At 48.6% G+C, this 24,894-nt stretch overlaps 1 protein-coding gene across 3 annotated transcripts in view; it reads left to right on the forward strand.

Annotated features, from left to right (window-relative positions):
- Nucleotides 1-19,790, forward strand: part of VPS53 (VPS53 subunit of GARP complex) — a 168,820-nt gene extending 149,030 nt beyond the window's left edge. The window contains exons 19-22 of one of the 3 annotated variants that reach the window (XM_010373479.2): nucleotides 3,685-3,754; nucleotides 15,204-15,341; nucleotides 17,219-17,323; nucleotides 17,877-19,790. In XM_010373479.2, the coding sequence (XP_010371781.2) occupies nucleotides 3,685-3,754; nucleotides 15,204-15,341; nucleotides 17,219-17,323; nucleotides 17,877-18,047 (484 nt within the window). In that variant the 3' untranslated portion in view covers nucleotides 18,048-19,790. Of the gene's footprint in view, nucleotides 1-3,684; nucleotides 3,755-15,203; nucleotides 15,342-16,839; nucleotides 17,186-17,218; nucleotides 17,324-17,876 lie in introns of those variants that run through there. The other 2 variants (XM_030924067.1, XM_030924066.1) reach the window with 2 other exon arrangements.
- Nucleotides 19,791-24,894: the final 5,104 nt, after the last annotated feature.

Below are 24,894 nucleotides of genomic sequence, written 5' to 3' on the forward strand. Positions count from 1 at the left end.
TACTTCCCACCAGCATCCTCACAGTTTGGGTGTCCCCACTATCCAGCTGGGGTTCGTTCTGGTGCCTGCAGTACTAATTTTAATTTGTACATAAAAGCAGCTTACTAATAAAACTAAATCTACTACTTAAAGTCATAGGCAACAGTAACAGCAGTACAGTCCCCAGCCACGTCAAGGCAAACAGAAATGAATGGGGCCTACTGTTGTTTTGAACTGTGCAGGCATGCGCACCCCTTGCCTAGGATTGGATGATTAAAATTCTTTTTCAGGGATTCTCTGTATGCATTCTGTTTCTCTGAGTGGCTTATAAATGCCTCTTAAGGGTAGGAGCCATCAGTTCTGTTTCTTTTGAGCCTTCTTCCCCTCCCTCCCCCTGGTATTTTTTACCATGGCTGCTAGAATTTATCTGTTAATACTTGGACACACTCTTGTTGCGAGGCAGGCACTAGAAATTGGGATGCACAAGTCAGGGAGCTCCATGGCCGAGGCAGGTGAGTGCGCCCTGAGCCGGGGGTCCTCCTGCGCCCTGAGCCGGCGTCTTCCTGCCGTGTCCTCGGGTGTGGCCATTTCTGCCCTGAGTTTTGAAGCGAGGAAATAGTTTGGTCCTTTGCCAGTCACCATCTGGCTTAGCACCCTTTCCCATGCTACCAGGCAGTGTTGAGGGTCAGTGTCTCCTCCGACCAGTTAATCAAGCAAGCATTTTGGCAGACTTCTCAGGGAAGGGCTTCAGGAGGGTCAGCCCAGGCCAAGCTACTGTATCTGGGTTGTTCCCATCCAGGCCCCAGCTAGCGATTCAGGACTCCAAGTTTCTGTCTTCCCCAAATCTCTCCTGGTTTCCCTCTGCCTCACAAATGAACCCCTCAGGACTAACAATTATGGAGCAGCTTGTGGTGTCAGCTTTACTTTCTAGTTTGTCAAGAAAGTATAGAGTGGACTCTCCAGGGAGGCATTACTGTTTGCAGATGGCAGATGGACCAGGAGGTGGAATTCCCTCACTCCCTGGGTGCCCATTAGTGTGTAAGAAGCACTGCTGATAAATCACATTGTGACACTCCCCATAACTGCTGGAGGAAGCAGCATCTCTGTAAAAATTTACTGTGACTGCAAATCTCCAGGGTGGCTGCTCCGGGGTCTGATTGAGTTTCTGTTAAGTGAAGGAGGAGTCGGTTGACTTAGTCAGTCCCAGCGTCTCCCATCTCAGTCATATCATTGAGCTGATACATTAAGTGAAGGAGGAGCCGGTTGACTTAGCCAGTCTCAGCGTCTCCCAGCACCAGCCTCACATTCTCTCAGAGCCCTTGAGTTTCATTGCTAAGCCCAGGTTGAGTGCACGGGGAATTGGATGCCCATCCTCACATCTGGAATCGTTCAGCCTGGGATCTAGGAAGTGGTTTTCTGTTTTCATCCATGGTGCCTTCTCATCTTGGTAAAATCCCGCTCAACAGAGGTGGGCTTGTGAGGAGACCCTTCCCTGGCCAACGGCAGCAGCCACCACCGCCCTGATGGGCCAGAGAAGCCCTTGGCAGTTACCCAGCACACTGCTTGGTCTTCTTCCCACAGGACGTGTGTCAGGTCCTCATATTCCCCTCCCCACCTGTAGAGTAGTATAGACAGCCAGTTCAGGGGCACAGTCAAAGCTTTTTTTTTTTCTTTTCAATACAGGGTCTCACTCTGTTACCCAGGCTGGAGTGCAGTGGCGTGATCACAGCTCACTGCAGCCCCCATCTCCTGGGCTTAGGTGATTCTCCCACGTCAGCCTCCTGAATAGCTGGGATTACAGGTGCTTGCCACCCCACCTAGCTAATTTTTCTATTTTTTGTAGAGATGAGATTTTGCCATGTTGCCCAGGCTGGTCTCAAACTCCTGGGCTCAAGCATTCCGCCTGCCTCGGCCTCTCAGAGTGCTGGGATTATAGGCATGAGCTGCTGTACCCAGCCCAGAGCATGTTCTAATGTGAAGCAATTTAGGTTACAAACCATTGTGTGCACAGTTGCCATTGGTCATGAGTTCAGTCTCACATTACTTGTCTGGCTCTGGTTTCCAACACTGAGGAATTCCTTCCAAATAGCCCCTTGTTTATTCTCCTTCCTGATCACAAGTCACCTCCAGATCCGATCTCCAGACTCCAGTTTCCTCTCCCTTAGCTTCCTTTCTGCCCCACCCATGCACAACCATAGATGTTTCCTTTTACCTCTGTTTGCTGTCTAAGCAATAGCAGCCTTTCCTACTGAGACATCAGAATCCACAGCCTGGTGGAAACTGCAGTTGAACCACAAGCAGCTTCCCTCATCCACGGAGCTGATCCTCCTCCATTCATCGAGGAGATGATGAGACAAATCTCACAATAGTGGTTAGGAGGGTAAAATGAGAAACCACATAGTAACTTCCCAGTAAAGTGCTGGTACCAAGCTGACATTCAGAACGTGGTAGGTGGCCGGGCACGGCGGCTCACGCCTGTCGTCCCAGCGCTTTGCGGGGCCGAGGCGAGCGGATCACTTGAGGCCAGAAGTTCGAGACCAGCCTGGCCAACATGGTGAAACCCCTTCTCTACTAAAAATACAAAAATTAGCCAGGTGTGATGGGCGCCTGTAATCCCAGCGACCCAGGAGGCTGAGGCACGAGAACAGCTTGAACCCGGGAGGCGGAGCTTCCAGTGAGCCAAGATTGAGCCACCGCACTCCAGCCTGGGTGACAGAGCAAGACTCTGTCTCCAAAAAAAAAAAAAAAAAAGCATGATTTATTCAATGTGCGTTCACTTGAGCGTCTCCTATGCCTCAGACCCAGCCTTAAATGCTTTGGCCTAATAAACATGGTCCCCATCTTCATTTGCCTTAACAGTCAGGTGAGGCAAAATGGACCCGTAAGCAAATGAGCATAATGAAGTAGGTTAGATGTGGGGGTAGAGGCCTGCGGACTCCATGGAGAGTACGGCGAAGGCAACGGAAGAAAGGCTTTCTAGAGATGCCGTTGAACGGAATCTGAGAGGTGCGTGTGTACTGACCCACAGGCCCCTTCTAGGAAAGGCAGTCCAGGCGAGGGAGCAGTGTAGGCATTAAATAGCCCCCAGAATCCTGGGATCTACAAGCAGCTTGGTTGGGTTGAAGCTTAGGGAGGTCAGGGCTTAGCAGGATGAGGCTGGAGACGGAGAATGAAGAATCAAGGAATCCTGGCCAGGCTCAGTGACTCACGCCTGTAATCCCAGCACTTCTGGAGCCTGAGGGAGGAGGACTACTTGAAGCCAGGAGTTTGAGCCCAGCCTGGCAACGTAACGAAATGCTGCCTCTACAAAAGAATTAAAAATTAGCCAGGTGCGGTGCCCGTAGTCCTTTCATCCAGTCTGATTGGGCCAGCTTCGATCGTATCCCCTCTCAGGACACACAATAGTCACCAAAGGAATGCCGTGCTCTGACCGGCTGAGAATAGTTAGAGTTCACTGGGGGTCTAGGATGGATCCAGTTTCCTCAGGCCTGCCAGGGCCTCATGTCACTAAACAAACCCAAAAACCGGGGCTTCGCTCAGAAGAAAAATAAGGTCATGGGTGCTGGTGGGCGACAGTGGAGGCTACTTCCATTCTTCATTAAAAAAGGTTTTTTCATGGAGATACGTGGAACCTTAAAAAAAGTTTTTGCATTTCTTTCCTCAAGAAAGAATAAGCCTAATTTGTCACTTCTTTTTTATCCACAGCTCCTTCATTCCCAAATTCATCACCCACCTCTTCAAGTGCAAGCCCATCAGCATGGTGGGGGCAGAGCAGGTGAGTGGACTCAAACTCAGGCGTTTGCAGCTTTTGTTGTAGATCAAGCACATATTCTTATAGTCCAGATCTACGTGGCAGGAATAAAATTGATGATGTCCCCTGTTTGGGGACAGTACGATGACTTACCCAGAAGGTTTCTTAATTCATTCTTCCATTTATTTTAAAAAATTTTGTTTGAATGCCTACTATGTTCTGGGTGCGGGGTATACCACAGCAAGCACCACAGAAAGGGCCTGCTCCTAGTGCTCACACTCCAATAAGAAGAGGTAGCTGGGCATGGCGGCTCATGCTGTAACCCCAGCACTTCAGGAGGCCTGGGCGGGCGGATCACCTGGGGTCAGGAGTTTGAGACAAACCTGGCCAACATAGTGAAACCCCATCTCTACTAAAAATACAAAAATTAGCTGGGCATGGTGGCAGGCACCTGTAATCTCAGCTACTCGGGAGGCTGAGGCAGGAGAATCACTTGAACCTGGGAGGCGGAGGTTGCAGTGAGCCGATATCACACCACTGCACTACAGCCTGGGTGACAAAGTGAGACTCCATCTCAAAAAAAAAAAAAAAAAAAAACTAACGAAAAACTTGGGATACCGGCCGGGCGTGGTGGGTCACGCCTGTAATCCCAGCACTTTGGGAGACCGAGGCGGGCAGATCATCTGAGGTCAGGAGTTTGAGACCAGCCTAGCCAACATGGTGAACACTGTCTCTACTAATAATACAAAAAATTAGCCGGGCGTGGTGGTGGGTGCCTGTAATCCCAGCTACTCGGGAGGCTGAGGCAGGAGAATCGCTTCAACCCGGGAGGCGGAGGTTGCAGTGAGCCGAGATCACATCACTGCACTCTAGCCTGGGCAACAAGAACAAACATCTCAAAAAAAAAAAAAAAATTAGCCAGGTGTGGTGATGCATACCTGTAATCCCAGCTATTCGGGAGGCTGAGACAGGAGAATCACTTGAAGGTGGAGGTGGAGCTTGCAGTGAGCCGAGATCACACCATTGCACTCCAGCCTGGGCAACAGAGTGGGATTCCATCTCAAAAAAAAAAAAAAAAAAAAAAAAGAATAAATCCCAGTGACAGTGACAGGAGGCTGAGATGGGAGGATCACTTGAGGCCAGGAGTTCAAGACCAGCCTGGGCAACATAGTGCAACCCCCATCTCTCAAAAAAATAAAATATTAGCTAGGCACAATGGTCCACACCTACAGTCCCAGCTGCTCAGGAGGCTGAAGTGGGAGGATTCTTTGAACCCAGGCCGAAGTGAGCTGTGATCATGCCACTGCACTGAAGCCTGGACAACAGAGTAAGACGCCATTTTCCCTGCCAAAAAAAAAAAAAAGGCATTTTAATAATTATGGTAAGTTCAGACCCAAAGCCAATGTCTTCAGAAAAATGCCAGTTCATCCAGTGCTTATGTCCATTGTTATTTTTTTAACAAACCCACAATCAACATCCTCTGTTTACTTCCGTTTTGAGGTGTGGATGAGAAAACCATCTGCTGGAACTGGAGTTTTACTTCCTCAGACCCCGGGCCAGTGCAGATGGGCGGTAGGGAGTGTGCGTCTTGACAGGCCCTGACTGGGGAGGGCGTGGGTGGGAACTACAGGGCAACGTGGCCCCTGAATGATTCTCACCTGAGTTGAGGTTTAGCTGGGCCTGTATTTGCCCTGATGTCTGGGTCTTGAAATGCAAGCAGCCATGTAGCTGTAGGCGTGTTGACTCAGGCAGCAGGACCATCAGAATCAAGTCAGCTCAGCCGTGTTCACAGACTGAGAGACGCTGCCTCCGGTCATGGAGCGGCTACCATCCAAACTTCAACAAAAGCTGTGGCGTTGGAAGCTAAGATTTAGCCCCACCTCAGCTGTGTCTGCCTTGCCACAAGGATGCCAGATCCTGAATGGAGGTTTTGCTTTAATACTTATGCTGAAACTGGGACGGGAGACATTTTTCTGCTCTCTGTTCTCTGAGTACTGTATGAAGTGAGTTACTTATCTTGAGGCCCCAGAGTCCTCAAGCGGTTGCAAGGGCACGTGGAACTGACCCACACCAATGTGGATCATGCTTCTTGCTAGTTTGTGATCTTCAGAGCATCCTGATTTGCGGGCTCATCCCTGATTTGCAGGGTCATTAGTTAGTCTTATGGCTGTGTTCACCTATGAAAGCTTTTCGCTCCCTTGAGATTAAGGATAAGACAAGAATGTCCGCCGTCACCATTTCTGTCCCATGTTGTCGTTGAAGTCCTGGCTAGGACAACAAGGCAAAAAATAAAGTATTTTTAAAAGAAACAAAATATATACAGATTAGAAAGGAGGAAACTAAGCTGTCATTTTTCATGGAATATGTGATTATGAGTGATAAATCTAAAAGGATCTACAGATAAACTGTTAGAATATAAATTTAGCAGGCCGGGCACAGTGGCTCACACCCTTAATCCCAACACTTTGGGAGGCCGACGCAGGCGGATCACGAGTTCAGGAGTTCAAGACCAGCCTGACCAACACAGTGAAACCCCGTCTCTACTAAAAATACAAAAATTAGCCAGGTGAGGTGTTGCGTGCCTGTAATCCCAGCTACTTGAGAGGCTGAGGCAGGAGAATTGCTTGAACCTGGGCGGTTGCAATGAGCTGAAATTGCGCCACTGCACCCAGCCTGGGTGACAGACTCCATCTCAAAAAAAAAAAAAAAAAAGAATATAAATTTAGCAATGTTGCTGGCTGTAAGGAAAGTGTTTTAAAATATATTTCTATATACCAGCAGCAAACAATGTAAAAATGAACATTTTTTAGTGAAATACTTTTTTCTTTTTTTGTTCTGTTGCCCAGGCTCGAGTGAGTACAGTGGCACAATCATAGCTCACTGCAGTCTCAAATCCTGGACTCAAGCCATCCTCCTGCCTCAACTTCTCAAGTAGCTGGGACTACAGGAAATGTGCTACCACGCCTGGCTCTTTTTTTTTTTTTTTTTTTTTGGTAGATACAGAGTCTGCCTCCCTGTGTCGCCCAGGCTGGTCTCAAACTCCACCCTCCTCAGCTTCCCGAAGTGCTGTGATTCCAGGCCTGAGGCATGGCTCCCAGCCTTAAATGAAATCATTTACAATAATATCAGGAAACGTTAAATACCTAGGGGTAAATCTATCAAAAATATACAAGTCTTCTACACAGAAAACTGTATAATATTAAGACACAGAATCCACAAAGACCTTTAAAATGACAGGATAGCTGATGTTCATTGATAAGAAAGACTGAGAAAGAGAGAAATGTGGAGTCTTTCTGAGCCTGCTGTGGCTGAGGAGGCTGCCCAATAAAAAATAAATAACAATTTAAGAAGCGGTAGATTATTTCAAAATTAATCTGTAGATACAATTCAATCCTAATTACTGTACCAGTAATTAGGAAATACTGTAACTGTATTTATAGATACAGTAGAATGCCAGCAGAGGGGTGTGTGTGTGTGTGTGTGTGTGTGTGTGTACAGGGTATCCAGACTTACTGTAATAGTATTGTAATTAGAATAGTGTGGCACTGGCCCCAGGGACAAACAGGCCAACAGAGCAGATCTGAGCTGCGGAATAGACCCACACATATGTAGACACTTGATTTATGACCAAAGTGGCATCATTCAGTTTAGGAAAGAGAGTCTTTTCAGGAAATAGTGCTGGGTAATTGGATATCCATATTGGAAAAAAATTTATCTTGACCTTTGCCACATACCATATATAAAAAATCAATCCAAAGAGGATTTGGGGAAATGAGAACATTCATACATTACTGGTAGGAATGCAAAACGGTACAGCCATTTTGGAAAACAGTTTGGCATTTACATAGAGTTACCACAGGGCCCAGCAATTATACTCCTAGATATATACCCAAACGAATTGAAAAAGGCAGGGCATGGTGGCTCAACACCTGTAATCTCAGCACTTTGGGAGGCTGAGGCAGGCAAATCAACTGAGGTCAGGAGTTCGAGACCAACTTGGCCAACATGGTGAAACCCCGTCTCTACTAAAAATATAAAAATTAGCCGGACACGGTGGCTTCCACTTGTAAACCCAGCTACTCGGGAGGCTGAGGCAGGAGAATAGCTTGAACCTGGGAGGCAGAGATTGCAGTGAGCCGAGATTGTGCCACTGTACCTCCAGGCTGGGTGACAGAATGAGACTGTCTCAAAAAAAAAAATTGAAAAAAATATGTTCGGCTGGGCACGGTGGCTCAAGCCTGTAATCCCAGCACTTTGGGAGGCTGAGACGGGCGGATCACGAGGTCAGGAGATCGAGACCATCCTAGCTAACACGGTGAAACCCCGTCTCTACTAAAAAATACAAAAAACTAGCTGGGCGAGGTGGCGGGCACCTGTAGTCCCAGCTGCTTGGGAGGCTGAGGCAGGAGAATGGCGTAAACCTGGGAGGTGGAGCTTGCAGTGAGCTGAGATCCGGCCACTGCACTCCAGCCCGGGCGACAGAGCGAGACTCCGTCTCAAAAAAAAAAAAAAAAAAAAACGTGTTCACAGAAAAACTTTCACACAAATATTCATAGCAGCACCATTTATAATAGCCAAAAAGTAGAAATAACTCAAATATCCATCTGCTGATGATAAACAAAATGTGGTCTATCCATACAGGGGAATATTACTCAGCCATTAAAAGGAATAAAGTACCCATTCATGCTACAGCATGAAGAGTCTTGAAACCATGTTAAGCAAAAGAAGCCAGACAGGAAAAGCCACCTATTGTGTGAGTCTGCTTTTATGGAATGTCCAGAACAGGCACATCCGTGAAACAGAAAGTAGATGAATGGTTGGCAAAGGCTGAGGGAGGGGGAGATGGGAATAGCTGCTAATGGGTAAGGGTTTCTTTCTGGGGTGATAACGTGTTCTGAAACCAGATCATGCTGACAACTGCACAACCTCGTGAATAGACCTTAAAAACCACTGAATTGTACACTTCCAAAAGGTACATTTTGTGGTTTTTGAATTATATTTCCATTTTTAGAAAATTAATTCCAGATGGATTATGGCTGTAAAAAATAAGGCAATTAAGCTTCTGGAAGATAGAATATAAGAGAATATCTTTATGACCTTGGGTTAGGCAAAGATCCCTTAAACAAAACATTAAAAGCACTAACCGTAAAAGAAAGGATTGGTTATTTTGAGTACTTAAGGCCTTGGCCAGGTGTGGTGGCTTTTGCCTATAATCCCAGCACTTTGGGAGGCTGTGGCAGGAAGATTGCTTGAACTCAACAGTTTGAGATCAGCCTGGGCAACACAGCAAGACCCCATCTCTACAAAACAATTTAAAAATTAGCCACATGTGGTGGCACGTGCCTGTAGTCCTAGCTACTCGGGAAGCTGAGACAGGAGGATCAGTTGAGCCAAGGAGTTTGAGGTTGCAGTGAGCTGTGATTGCACCACTGCACTCCAGCCCAGGTGACAGAGAAAGAACCCTGTCTATAATAATAATAATTTAAAAGATTGATGATACCAAGTGTTGGGAAGGATGTGGAGCAGCTGGAACTTTCCTACGTGCTGGTAGAAATGGAAGTGAGCATGGCCACGTTGGAAAGCTCCTAGGCATTAGCCAAACATATGCCTACCCAATGATCCAGCAGTTCCACTCTTGAGTAGCTTCCACCCTAGAGAAATGAGGACTTTATGACCACCAAAGACATGTGCACGAATGTTCACAGCAGGTTCATGAGCAGGAAATAAGCTACAGTGATAGAGGGCAGGAGAGTTTGCTGGGAGGGAAAGGACAGCATTGACTGGACGAGAGCATGAGGGAGGCTTCAGAGATGCCCCAAGTGTGCTCTGTCTTCTGTTAGGCAGCAGGGTGTGCACGCGTCTGAATGTTGATCGAACGGCATACGTGGTGTTTGTGTACTCTGTGAAAGTTATACCTAATTTTTTAAAAAAGAAAAAGAAGTACAACATGTGTCCACCTTGGTCCATCCCTCCTGATAGCCTGAGCTCTCTCCCCTGTGCCACCTCCCTGAAGAACTTTCTCTGGTGGGACCAGTATGGTTCACATATGTGGTTTTGTTCACATGGTTCTTTGTCTTCTAGGAGTGTGGGCCTGTTTCTTATTTACTCAAATTTTCATCACTGTTGATAGTCACCATGTCCCCAAGAATTGTAGGAGGCTCCTTAAGAAGCAAAGAGCGCCTCTCAAAGATTTCCATTGCTGTGTGATCGGCGTTCATGGGCATGGCATACTGGCCACCCTCGCAGCCCGGCAGCCTGTCAGCAACATTAGCCAGCCCCACCACCCCAGAAATTATCGCTGAGGCAGAAACGAATTTGGCAATAGCCACCTCTTACCCAATGTCTCATGCCTAAGAAGATGAATTATCAACTGTTTCAAAGATGAAAACTAGCAGATTTTCATGATAAATGGGACCTTTCTGTCTTTACTTCCCACAGAGAGCTGCCAAATCTGTCAGGCTCGTTCCCGCCTTTTCTGACTGCCTTGCTTTACATAAAACCTGAGACCAGGGTTTTCACCTCTCAGCTGTCTGGTAAAGACAGAATTTTATGGTGACTGGCCAGGGAATGAAAGTGTCATATCTCCCTGTATATGAGGGACACTAGAGAATTATGTCTGATGCATTCAAACCCTTCTTGTCACTTAAGACTATACAATTATTTATGCATATAATATATCTCTGGGAAGTAGAAAAAGTAGGAAATATCTCCATATGCTTTAAAATATAATGACTGGTTTTTTTTCCTACCAACAAATGAATGCTAAGACATGGCTTTGATTTTGACAAGGCTCTCAAAATGTGCTACATGGAAGACAGAGTTGAGTCCTGAATGGTATTCTTTAAACAAAAATTCCAGTTAATTAATGTACAGAAACTAATGTAAAAAACAGTAGCTAACCACCTGGCTCAGCAAAATATGTAACATGTTTCCACATTTGCTTTCCATCGTTTTTTTTTGTGTGGTTTTTTTTTTTGAGATAGTGTCTCACCGTGTTACCCAGTCTGGAGTGCAGTGGCGTGATCTCAGCTCACCTCAACCTTCATCTCCCGAGTTCAAGCAATTCTTCTGCCTCAGCCTCCTGAGTAGCTGGGATTACAGGTGTGCACCACCATGTCCAGCTAATTTTTGTATTTTTAGTAGAGATGGGGTCTCACCATGTTGGCCAGGCTGGTCTCAAACTCCTGACCTTAAGTGATCCGCCCACCTCAGCCTCCCAAAGTTCTGGGATTACAGGCGTGAGACACTGCGCCTGGCCCTTTTTTTTTTTTCTTTCTTTTCTTAAGAGACAGGGTCCCACTCTGTCTCCCAGGCTGGAGTGCAGTGGTGCCATCATAGCTCACTGCAACTTGGAATTCCTGGGCTTACGCCATCTTCCCACCTCAGCTTCCTGAGTAGCTGAGACTACAAGTGTGTGCCACTGCACCTGGCTAATTTTTTTATTTTTGTTTTTGTAGACAACGTTTCACTGTGTTGCCCAGGGTAATCTTGAATTCCTGGCCTCAGGCAATCCCTCTGCCTCAGCTTCCCAAAATGCTGGGATTATAGGCATGAGCCGCCACACCCAGCCTGCTTTAGATCATTTTTATGTAAAGTAAATCATTACTGTTATTGCTGAAGACCGCCCCCATGAACCCCACCCTGTCCATCCCTGCCTCCATGCCCCAAAGTAAACACTGTCCAGATGTTGATTTTATTCTCATATGTGTTTTGATATGTTATATGTGTATATATTCACAAATGATATATGATTTTGTTTTGCATGTTTTAAAACTATATAAATGGCATTAGACATATAATTTCCCCACTTGCTTTTTTTGCCCAACTTACTATTTTCTGAGATTTATGCATGTTGATGCATGCTGTGTGCATCCATTCATTTTAACCTCAGCATCATATTCCATTGGACAAATGCGCTGTCATTTGTTCATTCATTCCACTGTTGATGGACGTGTAGGTTGTTTCCAAACTTTTACTTTTTTTTTTTTTTTTTTTTGAGATGGAGTCTCGCTCTGTCACCCAGGCTGGAGTGCAGTGGCCAGATCTCAGCTCACTGCAAGCTCCGCCTCCCAGGTTCACGCCATTCTCCTGCCTCAGCCTCCCAAGTAGCTGGGACTACAGGCGTCGCCACCTCGCCCGGCTAGTTTTTTGTATTTTTAGTAGAGACGGGGTTTCACCGTGTTAGCTAGGATGGTCTCGATCTTCTGACCTTGTGATCCGCCCGTCTCGGCCTCCCAAAGTGCTGGGATTACAGGCTTGAGCCACCACGCCCGGCCAACTTTTACTTTTATAAATAGCAGATGCAGGGAACGTTTTTACGTGGGCAAGAATTTCTCTAATGGATATAAGTATAAATGCTGTGTTACGGGTTATATACATCTCCAACTAAGGAAATGTTGCTAAATTTCCCCTAATGTGCTTGAACTAACTTCTGTTCTCACCATGAGTCTGCATTTCAGTGTGGCCGTGCCCATGCTAGATTTATCACCTGTTTACCTCTGACTCTGATGGGTGTATTATGGACATCTGTGGCTTTAATTTGCATTTCCCAATTACTAATCAGGTGATGTGTCATTTCGTATGCCTTTTGGGCATTTGAGTTTCCTCTTTTGTGAATCCAGTGTTGGTATTGTTTGCCTGTTGTGAATCCGGTGTTGGTATTGTTTGCCTGTTGTGAATTCAGTGTTGGTATTGTTTGCCTGTTGTGAATCCGGTGTTGGTATTGTTTGCCTGTTGTGAATTCAGTGTTGATATTGTTTGCCTGTTGTGAATTCAGTGTTGGTATTGTTTGCCTGTTGTGTTACTGTTGGGATAGTTTGTCCTTTTCCTGTTGATGTGTAGGAATCTTCATGTTCTGAACCCTGTTCCCTTGTCAATGTTGCACATATCTTCTCCTGATTTGTGTCTTGTCTTTTACTTTGTTTGTTTCTTCTGATACTCCTTTCATTTTAGGGTAGGTGGTTCATTTTTTCTCGTGTTTGACATTCTTCTCCACCCATAAGCAATGAAAATAATCTCTGTATTTTTTTCTTCTTCTTCTTTTTTTTTTTTTTTTTTTTTGAGACAGTGTCTTGCTCTGTCACCCAGGCTGTAGTGCAAACCTCCCAGGTTCAAGCGATTCTCCTGCCTCAGCCTCCCGAGTAGCTGGGATTACAGGCATGCACCACCACACTTGGCTAATTTTTGTATTTTTAGTAGAGACGAGGTTTCTCCATGTTGGCCAGGCTGGTCTCAAACTCCTGACCTCAGGTGATCCACCTGCCTCAGCCTCCTAAAGTGCTGGGATTACAGGTGTGAGCCACCACACCCTGTATTTTCTTCTTAAAGTTTTTCTTTGTATATCTAAGAATTTAATCCACCTGGAATGCTTTAGAGGCTTGTACTGGGCTCCTTGGAGGAAGAGCAGCAGTCATTTCCACTGTAGTTCTGGAAAGTGTGCTCACGCCAGGCTCTTCATGTGGGCTTGGGCAATCTGTGCCATTCCCCCTCCTGGAGGTTTACATACCATTTTCTCTGAGCCCTTGGCCTTTTCAACAAAGCAGACACTGGGATAGTAAGAATTTCCATCTCTGGAAATCCAGAAAGGTCCAAAATGCCCTGCACTTTGCTGGCTGCAGTTGAATGACCTGTGTGGTGCAGGCCTTTGACTAGCCGCAGAACCACATGAAATTGCTCTGACCTTGGTGTAATTCCTTACCACATCTAAATTATTCCACATGAAACACTGACGCCTTCCCCACGTTTCTACCACTGTCAAAATTATAATTGCCTTAACCCTTAAGTTCACAGTATCTCTCATTACTTAGTTTAGTCATTCATTCTTCTGTCCAAAGCAAAGTAAATGGGAAATTGGAGGATGCAAAGTGTCGCGGGGCCTGAAGAGTCCCATTTCTCACCTGCCTGATAGGATGACAGAAGGCTTTCCCAAAGAAGCAGGCAGTGGCAGAGTACAGGCCTTGCCCTGAACATAAGTTTGGCCGTTATCACTGGAGTTTAGTGGTGGCATTGGGAGCTGTCACCCCACTGCTGCCGTTGTCTGCTTGGTGACCATGTGGTTCCATTCTCCTAAGCCATCTCAACAGGCCAGAGTACAACCTTCTGGCTTCAGCCATTTCTCTGCTCCCTGGTTGCCAAAAGCAATGGTGGCAGCAGAGCAGGGCAGTCAGCAGGAGTCAGTGTGAGCTCGACGCCAAAACCACCCAGGGACATTTACCTGGCAATCGGAAATAGAATTCCAGCTTCCCGTCCACCTTTTGTCTATCCCTGTCCGTCGCATGAGATGAGTCTGGCGAGTTGTTAATCCTCTGGAACTTCTTCTCATCTGTAAAATGGGAACGATAAATAACCTCCAGGGTGGGTAAGGCCTTACGCAGATTAAATGTGACAAAATGTTCCTCATGTCATTCCCAGCAGTCAGTGGGCCTTCAGGACTATGGGTGTCCTTCTAGATAATTGGCATCCCAGAGAACCAGAGCAAACAGAGGAAAAGGTAGATTGTTGCCAGGATACATTGTTTACATTTGGGTAAATCTCCTACATCCTCAATAACATCCAGAGAAATTCAAAGTACAACGATAATGAGTTACTCTTTTTTGCCTAATGAATAATCAGGATTTGATGAGTTTTCAGTGCTGATAAGGGTGCAGTCTACACTGCTGGCAGAGGTGTAAATGGGTCCATTCCATTGGAAAGATCTTAAAGTTTACACAGCCGCACACATCACAGAGTACTGCAGAACCATTAAAAATCACGATTCTTCTTTAGAGATAGGGTCTCGCCGTGTGGCCCAGGCTAGAGTGCAGTTAAAAACCATGATTTGTTTTTTAAAGACTACAAAGATGGGAAAATAGAATATAAAAATTGTATATATTAAGTGAGAAAAACAGGTTATAAAATAGTATATACATACAGTATAATTCTGATTTAGTTTTATGGAGGGGTTGTGATTTGTTTTTGAGACAGGTTCTCCCTCTGTCACCCAGGCTGGGAGAGTAACAGTGGCACAATCTTGACTCCCTGCAGCCTCAACCTCCCAGGCTTAAGCGATCCACCCACCTCAGCCTTCCCCAGTAGCTGGGACCATAGGTGTACACTACCACGCCTGGCTAATTTTTGCATTTTTTGTAGAGGCGGGGTTTTGCCGTGTTGCCCAGGCTTGGTCTCCAACTCCTGAACTCAAGCGATCCTGCTGCCTGGGCCTCCTGAAGTGCTGGGATTACAGGTGGGAGCCACGGCTCCTGGCCCCCGATGTAGTTTTTTATAGACGTACACGTAGGCCGGCTCCTTGATGTCGTTTTTCCTAGGTAATGGGAATTATACATAATTTTTTTCTTGTATATTTCTGTTTATTTCCCAAATTTTTTGCAACGAGAATGTGTTACGTGAGTCATGAGAAAAACATGACTCATTGGCCTGGGTCCACTCGGCACTGGGTCACTGGAAGGGGCCGGTAATGCTCTGCTTTGCTCCACAGCTGCTGCTGGACACCCACTCGCTGAAGATGGTCCTGCTCGATCTCCCATCCATTGGCTCGCAGGTGGTGAGGAAGGCACCCGCCAGCTACACCAAGATTGTTGTCAAAGGCATGACCCGGGCTGAGATGATCCTCAAGGTGATGCCTTGTGTCTTTCCCGGGGATTCTGTTAAAAGGGGCTGGTTATTCAATCTCTTTTTCCGAGAAGCTTTGGTTTTGAAAGCACAGGGTAGGTCCCGTCCTCGCCGGCCTCAAAGCACGGTCCACTTTCTTGGGCTGGACTGGATTTTGGCCTCATCAGATATTGTTGAAAGTCTGTGGATAGTTACTGGGGCTCAGGAATTCCTTCTGACAAATGAATTTCTTGTTGTTGTGGGATTCTCTTGTAATCAGATGCAGTCAAGCTTGGAGGGTAGGTGGTCGCCACTGTGAGTCAGTGTATGTCAGGGCTCTGCTTCTCAGCAGGAATGTCAGGCACAGCCCTCAGTTCCTCCCTTCCACATCAGCCTTTCTGGCTTTCTGTACTCTACCACTTTAAATGAACTCTGAACAGATGTTGTAGTAACTGAATCTAATCAGCAAATGGATTTTTAAAAGCTCCATTTAACAAAAGACTGTACTTTGGGTGAGGAACGTCTGAAGCCCTGAGCATCTGCCTCTGGTTTCCAGCTATTTGGAAGAGCGGGGATGAGGCCTGGAGAACAGATGGTCCTGTGGCGATGTGGTCTTAAAAGCCCAGGACCTGTAGGCTCTTCAGGACACTTCCTAAACCAGATGACTCAGGGACGGCAGGAGTAGGATGTGGCAGCAGGGCATCAGACACCGGTGGGATGTGGGTGAGGATGGAGCAGCCCATGTGGGTGAGGATGGAGCAGCCCGTGTGGGTGAGGATGGAGCAGCCCGTGTGGGTGACGATGGAGCAGCCCGTGTGGGTGAGGATGGAACAGCCCGTGTGGGTGAGGATGGAGCAGCTCGTGTGGGTGAGGGTGGAGCAGCCCGTGTGGGTGAGGGTGGAGCAGCTCGTGTGGGTGAGGACGGAGCAGCTCGTGTGGGTGAGGATGGAGCAGCTCTTGTGGGTGAGGATGGAGCAGCTCGTGTGGGTGGATGGAGCAGCTCGTGTGGGTGAGGACGGAGCAGCTCGTGTGGGTGAGGACGGAGCAGCTCGTGTGGGTGAGGATGGAGCAGCTCGTGTGGGTGAGGATGGAGCAGCTCATGTGGGTGGATGGAGCAGCTCGTGTGGGTGAGGATGGAGCAGCCCATGTGGGTGAGGATGAAGCTGCCTCATCATGTTCTTCCCCTGCTGCTTACTGCTGGGGAGGAGAGCATGCGGTCTGGGAATTATCTGCAGAGGATGCCTGAGTGAACTCCTCCTCGCCACTCTTTGGTTCAGCCTCAGGAATTCAAAACAAATCAGTCTGCTGGGGAAAGAAAATCAGATACTGCATTCCAGAACCAAATGGAAATGAACGAGGGGTGCAGTGCAGTTCCTTTGTTTGCGTGTTAATTGATAGTTTAACTGAGTCGTTACGTGAAGTTCCAGATTTTAAATCTTCAAAAAGGTGAGGCAGCTTTGGCATTTTTGTTTTTGCAGAAATCCACTTACTTATACCAGCTCTTTTTGCCACCCATTTCTCAGGAATCACAGTACATCAAGGCAGAAGAATCAAGTACCATATACTCATGAAATGCCTCCAGCAGGAGACCCTCTCACGCAGAGTTTCCCAAATGGTTCTGATAGTTTAAAAATCACCTGGGACCCCACCCAGGCCTACTGAATTACAGTCTTTAGAGGAGGGGTCCAGGAACCTGTACTTCACAAAGCAGCACAGGTGTATTTAGGATTCAGCAAATTTAGGACATTGCTCTAGTGGCGTGTGAAGATGAGATGGGCCATTGGGGCGTTTGTAGGTTGGGTTGCTGCTGCTTAAGGAAACCTCGCAGAATCCATTTTGCGCTCGACTGGCAAGTGAGGAGTGAGTTTCCTGAGGGGCCTGCTCCTGTCTCCTCCGCCGTAGGTAGTGATGGCCCCTCATGAACCGTTGGTGGTGTTTGTTGACAACTACATCAAACTCCTCACAGACTGCAACACAGAAACCTTCCAGAAGATACTGGACATGAAGGTCAGTGCAGGATCCTGTTTCATCCACACCTGCTCATCCACCTCACACTCAGCGGTTCTTCACCCGGGGGGTTGGGATGTAGCTTCCTGGGGGCTTTCTCAAAATGCATGTGCCTGATTCCACACAGCAAACCAGATTCCGAGAAGCCTCTGGAGGAGGATAGCCCCAGGCCCCTGCACCTCGGGATTCCGACAGGCCCTGCATGCCCTGCTGAGACTCCCTGCACAGGGAGGATGGGGCAGGGGGATGAGCACAGGAGTGTTGTCCTTCCCACCGTCTGGACCTGCCTCTTCTCCTCTCTCAGCCCCTTCTTGACCTGCCCCTTCTCCTCTCTCAGCCCCTTCTTTCTCTTCCTTTACCTTTTCTTCCCCTCTCTTTTTCTCCCACACTACTACCCAGGCCTGGTGAGTCCCCTGAGGAAAGGGTTCGCCCTCAGCCTGGAGTAACTATGCTGTCTGCAGAGCCTCTGCTGACCCCGTACCCAGGTACTGCGCTCTCCCCTGTGGGCCATTCTGGCCCAGACTTCCTGACGGTTCTCCTCTCTCAACCTCAGGGGCTGAAGAGAAGCGAGCAGAGCAGCATGCTGGAACTCCTGCGCCAGCGGCTCCCCGCACCGCCCTCAGGGGCGGAAAGCTCCGGCTCACTTTCCCTGACGGCACCAACACCAGAGCAAGAGTCGTCCCGCATCCGCAAGCTCGAGAAGCTCATTAAAAAGAGACTGTAGCAGCAGCAAGGGGCCCTTGCTCCTGGCCGGCGACCCCCGTTCCTCAGAAGCCCCCAACCCCTCCTGTGCTCCCCGGCACTCTCACATCGTTGGTCTTCAAGCTTTCGGGGACATGTGGGTTGTTAGAGTCTCTCCCAGGCCCTGTCTCACTTCCTGCCCTAATCGGAGATGCTGAGCAAGGGCTGGGCTCTGAGAGGGCGATTTCGATGATCTCTGGTTCCCGAAGCAGAGGCAGCAGTCGGGGGAAGGTCCCTAAGCTGCCCTTGACTCATGTAGCCTCCCCATGGCAGTCGCACCCTCTGACACACGGGCCCCACCATGCTCCCACCCGTCCAGGCAACTTGAACAAGGATGCCTGTATCTCACTCCTCCCTCCCCACTCCCTCCCTCTGTGGCTGGCTGAGGTTTCACCTTCTGCAAGAGCTGAGTTTCCTCTCCCATCTCTGGGTTTGGCCCTAGGGCCTGAGTTAATGAAGTGGCAGATTACAGGTTCTTCATGGAGGCAGTGGAACCAGGCGTATTCCCATGGAAATCCCAGTTTCCTGGCCCATATTTTGTTTCTGATACTTGTCATGACCTTACATGACCAGTTATCCCTGTGTTCCTGCTGTTCTGAGTTGTCTCCAAAGGAGAGATGCCCTCTGTGTCTGTCACCCAGGAAGGGTGTATGTGCCAGGCCTTCAAGCAGGTGTCCTGTCTGCCCTGGGGCTCCTGACTTGGGTAAGGGCAGACCCAGATCTGACAGTGGCTCTGCCTGGCACACTCACTGGACTGTGTGAGCAGATTCTTTCCTCCTTTATTTTTTCTTTTAGAGACGGGGTCTCTCTCTGTCACCCAGGCCGGAGTGCAGTGGCATGATCTAGGCTCACTGCAACCTCTGCCTCCTGGGTTCAAGCAGTTCTCCTGCCTCAGCCTCCTGAGTATCTGAGATTACAGGCGTGAGCCACCGTGCCCGGCCCCTTCCTCCATTTCTTTACTCCCACTCTGCTCCTGGCTTCTGGGGAAGGGAAACCAGGAAGTTCACTTGGAAAACGTTTCCTAGGCTTTCTCATCTGATGAAGCCATGGGAACACTCAGGATGTCCATCCCCTCGAATCCCTTTCTGCCCACTCATCTTCAGGTCCACAGCACTTGCCAGTGTCATCTGAAATAGCAAAGGTGATGTGCAGTGTCCCATTTGTATGTTCCCGTGTCATGAGAAGGAGCCTGGGGTTCTGGATGCCTCAGGAACAGAATATGGACCTTAAACACCAGGCTGAGAGCCTGGCCTGGCACGCAGCCTGCCCTGCCTGCCCTTCCTGTCCACCCCGGGCTCTCTGCAGCAGGGCTTGCCAAAGAGACTGCTCCCGGCCTCTCGCATCATCCTGCATCCAGAGAACAGGCAGCATATCGAGCTGTTACCCTGATTCACTCGGTTCCCTTGAAACCAAGCCTCAGTTAACCGTGACCACAGCTACAGCCAACCACTGTTGTTGCTGCCTGCTTTTGCTCAAGAATGATATCTTGACAGGCACAGTGGCTCATGCCTGTAGTCCCAACACTTTGGGAGGCCAAGGCAGGAGGATCGTTTGAGCCCAGGAGTTCGAGACCAGCCCGGGCAACATAGAGACCTCTACAAAAATAAAAATTTACAAGGTGTGGTGGCATGCACCTGTAGTCCCAACTGCTAGGGAGGCTGAGGTGGGCAGATTGCTTGAGCTCAGTAGTTTGAGACCAGCTTGGGCAACCTGGTGAAACCAAAAATAAAAAAACTTGACCGGGTGTGGTGGCTCTAATCACAGCACTTTGGGAGGCTGAGGCGGGTGGATCACCTGAGGTCAGGAATTCGAGACCACCCTGGCCAACATGGCAAAACCCTGTCTCACCTAAAAATACAAAAATTAGCCAGGTGTGGTGGCGGCGCCTGTAATCCCAGCTACTGGGGAGGCTGAGGCAGGAGAATCACTTGAATCCGGGAAGCGGAGGCTGCACTGAGCAGAGATCACACCACTGCACTCCAGCCTGGGTGAGGGAGCAAGACCCTGTCTCAAAAAGTTTTCAGGACAGAGGAAATTTCCTGAAAATCTGTAAAACTCGTAACAGCCATATAGTAGGAATAAGGTTTGAAAATCTACCTGGAAACCTGATTTCCTCGTCCCCACCTTGTTTCCCAGCATAACCACTGCTCTGTGCCCCTGCCCTCTCTGCCAACCTTTCTCCCCGACGCCGTCCAGCTCTGATCCTGAGCCTCATTTCTTCATCGGCTTCCAGAATGTCCTTGCTAGCCGGTATGACTCTCATGCATCGAGCATCTCAAATTCGAGACTGTGGAGGAGAAAATAAGTGGTGTGAGAAGGGCGTGCAGCCTTTAGTTGAGGTCTGTGAGGAAAAGATTCCAAGTAAGACAAGGGCAGGGAGGGGGTCGGGAGAGCCCCCGGGAAGCCCTGTAGAAGGCCCCCCAGCCCACGGGGTTTCTGTGGTTACGCAGCCTGAGCTGTACAGTTGAGAAGGGGTGATGGTGCCCATCTCCAAATAGCACGGCCAGTTCAGCCGTCTGTCCTCGACCCGGGAGAGCTGGGAAAGCCAGTGGACTCCCACACCTGGTTCTTGTCACTCCCAGCATTTTGTGTACAGATCCCCGCTTCTCTTTTTGGTTCGTTGGTGAGGAGTCGTTTTCCGGACGGTTCCATCACAGCATTGAGCTGTCAAGCTCCTGTTTTCCACAGTTGGTGGTCACAGCCAGGGAAGTTGCTGCCTTGATTTATTACATTGTCAGTAATCCCCAAGGAGCCAGTGGATGTCAGTAGGAGTTCTGTTCAGTGTCTCCTTGATGGGGACTGAGTACTGTGTAAAGGCGCTGTGTTTCTCTTCTGGGGGTGTGCATCAGAACCACCTGGGGCCTTTTAAAAGCTACAGATGCCAGCCTGGCGCGGGGGCTGTGTCTGGAATCCCAGCACTGTGGGAGGCCGAGGCGGGCGGACCACCAGCTCACGAGATCCAGACCAGCCTGGCCAACATGGTGAAACCCTGTCTACTAAAAATACAAAAATTAGTTGGGTGTGGTGGCGGGTGCCTGTAATCCCAGCTACTTGGGAGGCTGAGGTAGGAGAATCACTTGAACCTGGGAGGTGGAGGCTGCAGTGAGCGAAGATCGCACCACTGCACTCCAGCCTGGCGGCAGAGCGAGACTCCATCTCAAAAAAAACAAAAACAAAAACAAAAAACATGCCTGGAGATGTTGAGTCCGTCAGTTTGGATGGGGCCTGGCATACAGGTTAGAAGTCCCGTAGGTAATTATAATGTTTGCACCTTGTTAAGAGCCATTGCAGCAGAGAGAGGTTTGCTTTGTGAAAGGGCTCCTGCCGCACGTTTTCATGCGTGCCTGTGTTTCTGACTCTAAGCTCAAAGTGTGCCGACATTGCACTTGAACTGGTACCAGCGTGGTGGATTCTTTACCAATAACAGCTTTCATTTTAAACTTGGGTTGGGCCAGGCGCGGTGGCTCACGCCTGTAATCCCAGCACTTTGGGAGGCCGAGGTGGGCGGATCACCTGAGGTCAGGAGATCGAGACCAGCCTGGCCAACATGGTGAAACCCCGTCTCTGCTAAAAATAAAAATTAAAAAAAAGCCAGGCAGGTGGCGGGCGCCTGTAGTCCCAGCTACTTGGGAGGCTGAGGCAGGAGAATTACTCGAATCCGGGAGGTGGAGGTTGCAGTGAGCCGAGGTCCCACCATGGCACTCCAGCCTGGAAGACAGCGAGACTCAACTTTTGTTGGTGGGGACCATGCCAGGAATTGGGCTCTGAACATACTAATTAGGATTCTTCTTTTGATGACCAAACCCCAAGCAGAAGCTTTATTTATTAACATCACTTCAAAAATAATGTATCAAAGGAGCACCTTAGGCCGGGTGCAGTGCCTCACACGCTTTGGGAGGCTGAGGTGGGAAGATTGCTTGAGCCCGGGACTTCAAGACAAGCCTGGGCAACAGAGTGAGACCCCATCTCTGTTAAAAAAATAGGCCGGGCACGGTGGCTCCTGCCTGTAATCCCAGCACTTTGGGAGGCCAAGGCAGGTGGATCATGTGAGGTCAGGAGTTCGAGACCAGCCTGGCCAACGTGGTGAAATCCTGTCTCTACTGAAAACACAAAATAAGCCAGGCGTGGTGGTGGGCACCTGTAACCCCAGCTACTTGGGAGGCTGAGGCATGAGAATCGCACTGAACCCAGGAGGCAGAGGCTGCAGTGAGCCAAGATCATGCCATTGCACTCCAGCCTGGGCGACGGAGCAAGACTCTCTAAAAAAAAATAATAATAAAGTAAAAGGAGCACCCATGGATGAAAGCAGCAGCCAACAGCTCTGTGATTCAGCCAAACCTAGATACTGTGCCCATTCCTTCCCTTCAGTCCATTTTCTCTAGCCCCTTTAAAAACCAAAAAACAAGCAACTTTGAAGTCACTTTGGGTTTAAAATAAATAGTGATAATTGGTATAATCAATAAAGAGTTCAATCTGCTCTTACTATGGGGACTTCTCTGAAAGCTGGCTTAGCGGTGCCTCGGCCAGAGAACAACCTGTGTGGACTCTTAACAGTGAAACAGGAGGCGTAGTGGACAAGATGTTCTGGTCTCCAAACCCAGCTCAGGGATTGAAGCTTAACTTAACCGCCACTCCTTCCTCTCTCGAAGAACAAAGAGCCAGTACCCAGGACTCTGCCTATCCCCGAGAAGGGGTGCCTGATTTCTTATGTCTAGGGTGGCTCCTCCATGCAGATGAGACAGGACTGAGAGCAGACAAGCCGAGACCAGCATGACCAACACAGGGCACGCAGGGCAGGTCCGAGGCTGCTGCCTGATGCAGGGTACAGCAGCAACCCTTCCTGAATTGCCTTCGGATAAGGAGACCCGGTTCCCTGTTGACAATGCCAGGAGAAATGCCGCAAGTGCACAGCTGGAAATGGGATTCCTTCCCCAGGAAGAGCACTTGGAACAACCTGCCACAACCTGCCTGCTTGAGGGTGACAGCAAATGTCTCACACTTCTTGCCAACTCCAAGTCAGATCCCTAAAAATAAAATAGAGCTGCACTGGGCCATTGAAGCAAAAGCCTTAGAAACATGGACATGTGAAATGCTGGCCTACATGAGGGGTTCGATTATATATTAAATAAAAATTCCCAGTTTAGGATTCATCAGAATAGCCTCTTGGACCCTCAAAGTTCTACACCTTTGGGAGATACAAATTTCCTTAAAGGGATTTTTTTTGTCTGTGTAAATAGCTTTCATTTTCTCCATCTGGAAGTGATTTCTCCCTGCATGTCGGAGCACAAAATACTGCCATTAATTAGAGCATTACTGGATGTCATTTGCTAGAATGTATTTCCTTACTGCTGACAGAAAACAGAACAGACTCTAGGAAAGAATTAGCAGGCCCGTGACCTTGGCCCCTCCCAGTGGTTGCCCTCCCTTCCCTGACAGTCTAAGGAAGCGACGTGTGGGAGCAGAATGTGGCCGCCCGAGCCCAGTCCTGGCATGTCCAGTTGCAGTAGAGTCTCTGTCATGTGTAAAGTGTTTCGCTTCTGACTTGGAACCCTTCTTGCCCTGTGAATTTCTATCCTGTGAACATTCCCTTCTCTGTCCTTGCCGTTCCCCTCACAGCCTGCTCTTCCAGTGACTGCCAAGTGATTTCTCTCATGCACGTGTGAGTCCATCCTGTTTCCTTAGTAGCTGGATGGACGTTTTGCCATGAAAACTATTTGGGAAGTCCTGTGTCCTTTCAACAGTGGAAAGCTGGCTGCGGCCCTTCCATTAGGCTCCAGGATCATTACCTCGTTTCCATTCTTTCTTTTCAACAGCTCCCCATTTTACTAGGGAAGCCAAGGGATCAACCTAATGAGAAAAGAACCTTCCCTGTAGCCCACCTGGAAGGGCATTGCCTGCCAGCTCCTTCCTTCTCACCTGCGTGAACAGGAGGGAAGAGGTGGCAATCCGTGGGACATGAAGGACGTGTCCACTTGAAATGAAAGGAGCCTGGGATTGAAAGCGTCCACAGAAGACCTGATCTGCAGGGCCTTGATCTGGACCTGGCACTTTGACACTGGGCGAGTCACCGATCCCCTGAGCATCTGTTTTCAATATTGGTGAGAGGGCATTATAATGAATATTGGCTGTGAAGGTCACACAAGACCGGGCTATATGCACTTGCTCTGCAAAAGCCATAAGGCAGTGTGAAGTGTGTTTGTGATCACCTGCGGGCAGGAGCCTGTGGCTGTCTTGCCTGGACTGGCTTTTTTAAACATGGCTGAGTGGTGACAAATCCTGCGGCTGCGTGCAGACTGCATTCGCGGCGAGCTCAGCATATCTGGTCTTTGCCTTTTTAGGTCATGGCTGTGATTTCCAGCCTACACGAGAGTTTTAAAAGGCTGAGCAGTATCCCCTTCCCCTGGCAGCTGCTGCTTCCGTAGCATTTAGGAATAAACCTGCAGACACTGAGAAGAGAGCTTCCTCCCTCCTGGGGCTGGTGGCGAGGCTGCCTGTTGTGGAAAATAGGGCACATCTCCTGTGAATGCGAACTGCAAGGGTTGCCAGAGGCTCCCTTCCAAAAAACTTCCTTAGGTGTCTGGGGACCACAGAGCAGACTCTTCTCCCGACAGGGACAAAAATTCTTGCCTTTTTTTTTTTTTTTTTTTTTGCTATGATGCCCAAAAAACGAAGCAAGATTAACTTGGGACAGGCAGTTCTAACTGGGAACCCTGAGCTTGCAGGCTTCCCAGTTTGGATTACTTTCCAATTGTGTTTCAAAAATGTTTAGACTTTTCCCAAGGCCAGCCTAATCCTTGTAATCAGCCCAAAAGTTCCTCTCTGGCTCTGTC

The sequence above is a fragment of the Rhinopithecus roxellana genome, chromosome 19 (assembly GCF_007565055.1).
Source record: "Rhinopithecus roxellana isolate Shanxi Qingling chromosome 19, ASM756505v1, whole genome shotgun sequence".
NCBI lineage: Eukaryota > Metazoa > Chordata > Mammalia > Primates > Cercopithecidae > Rhinopithecus > Rhinopithecus roxellana.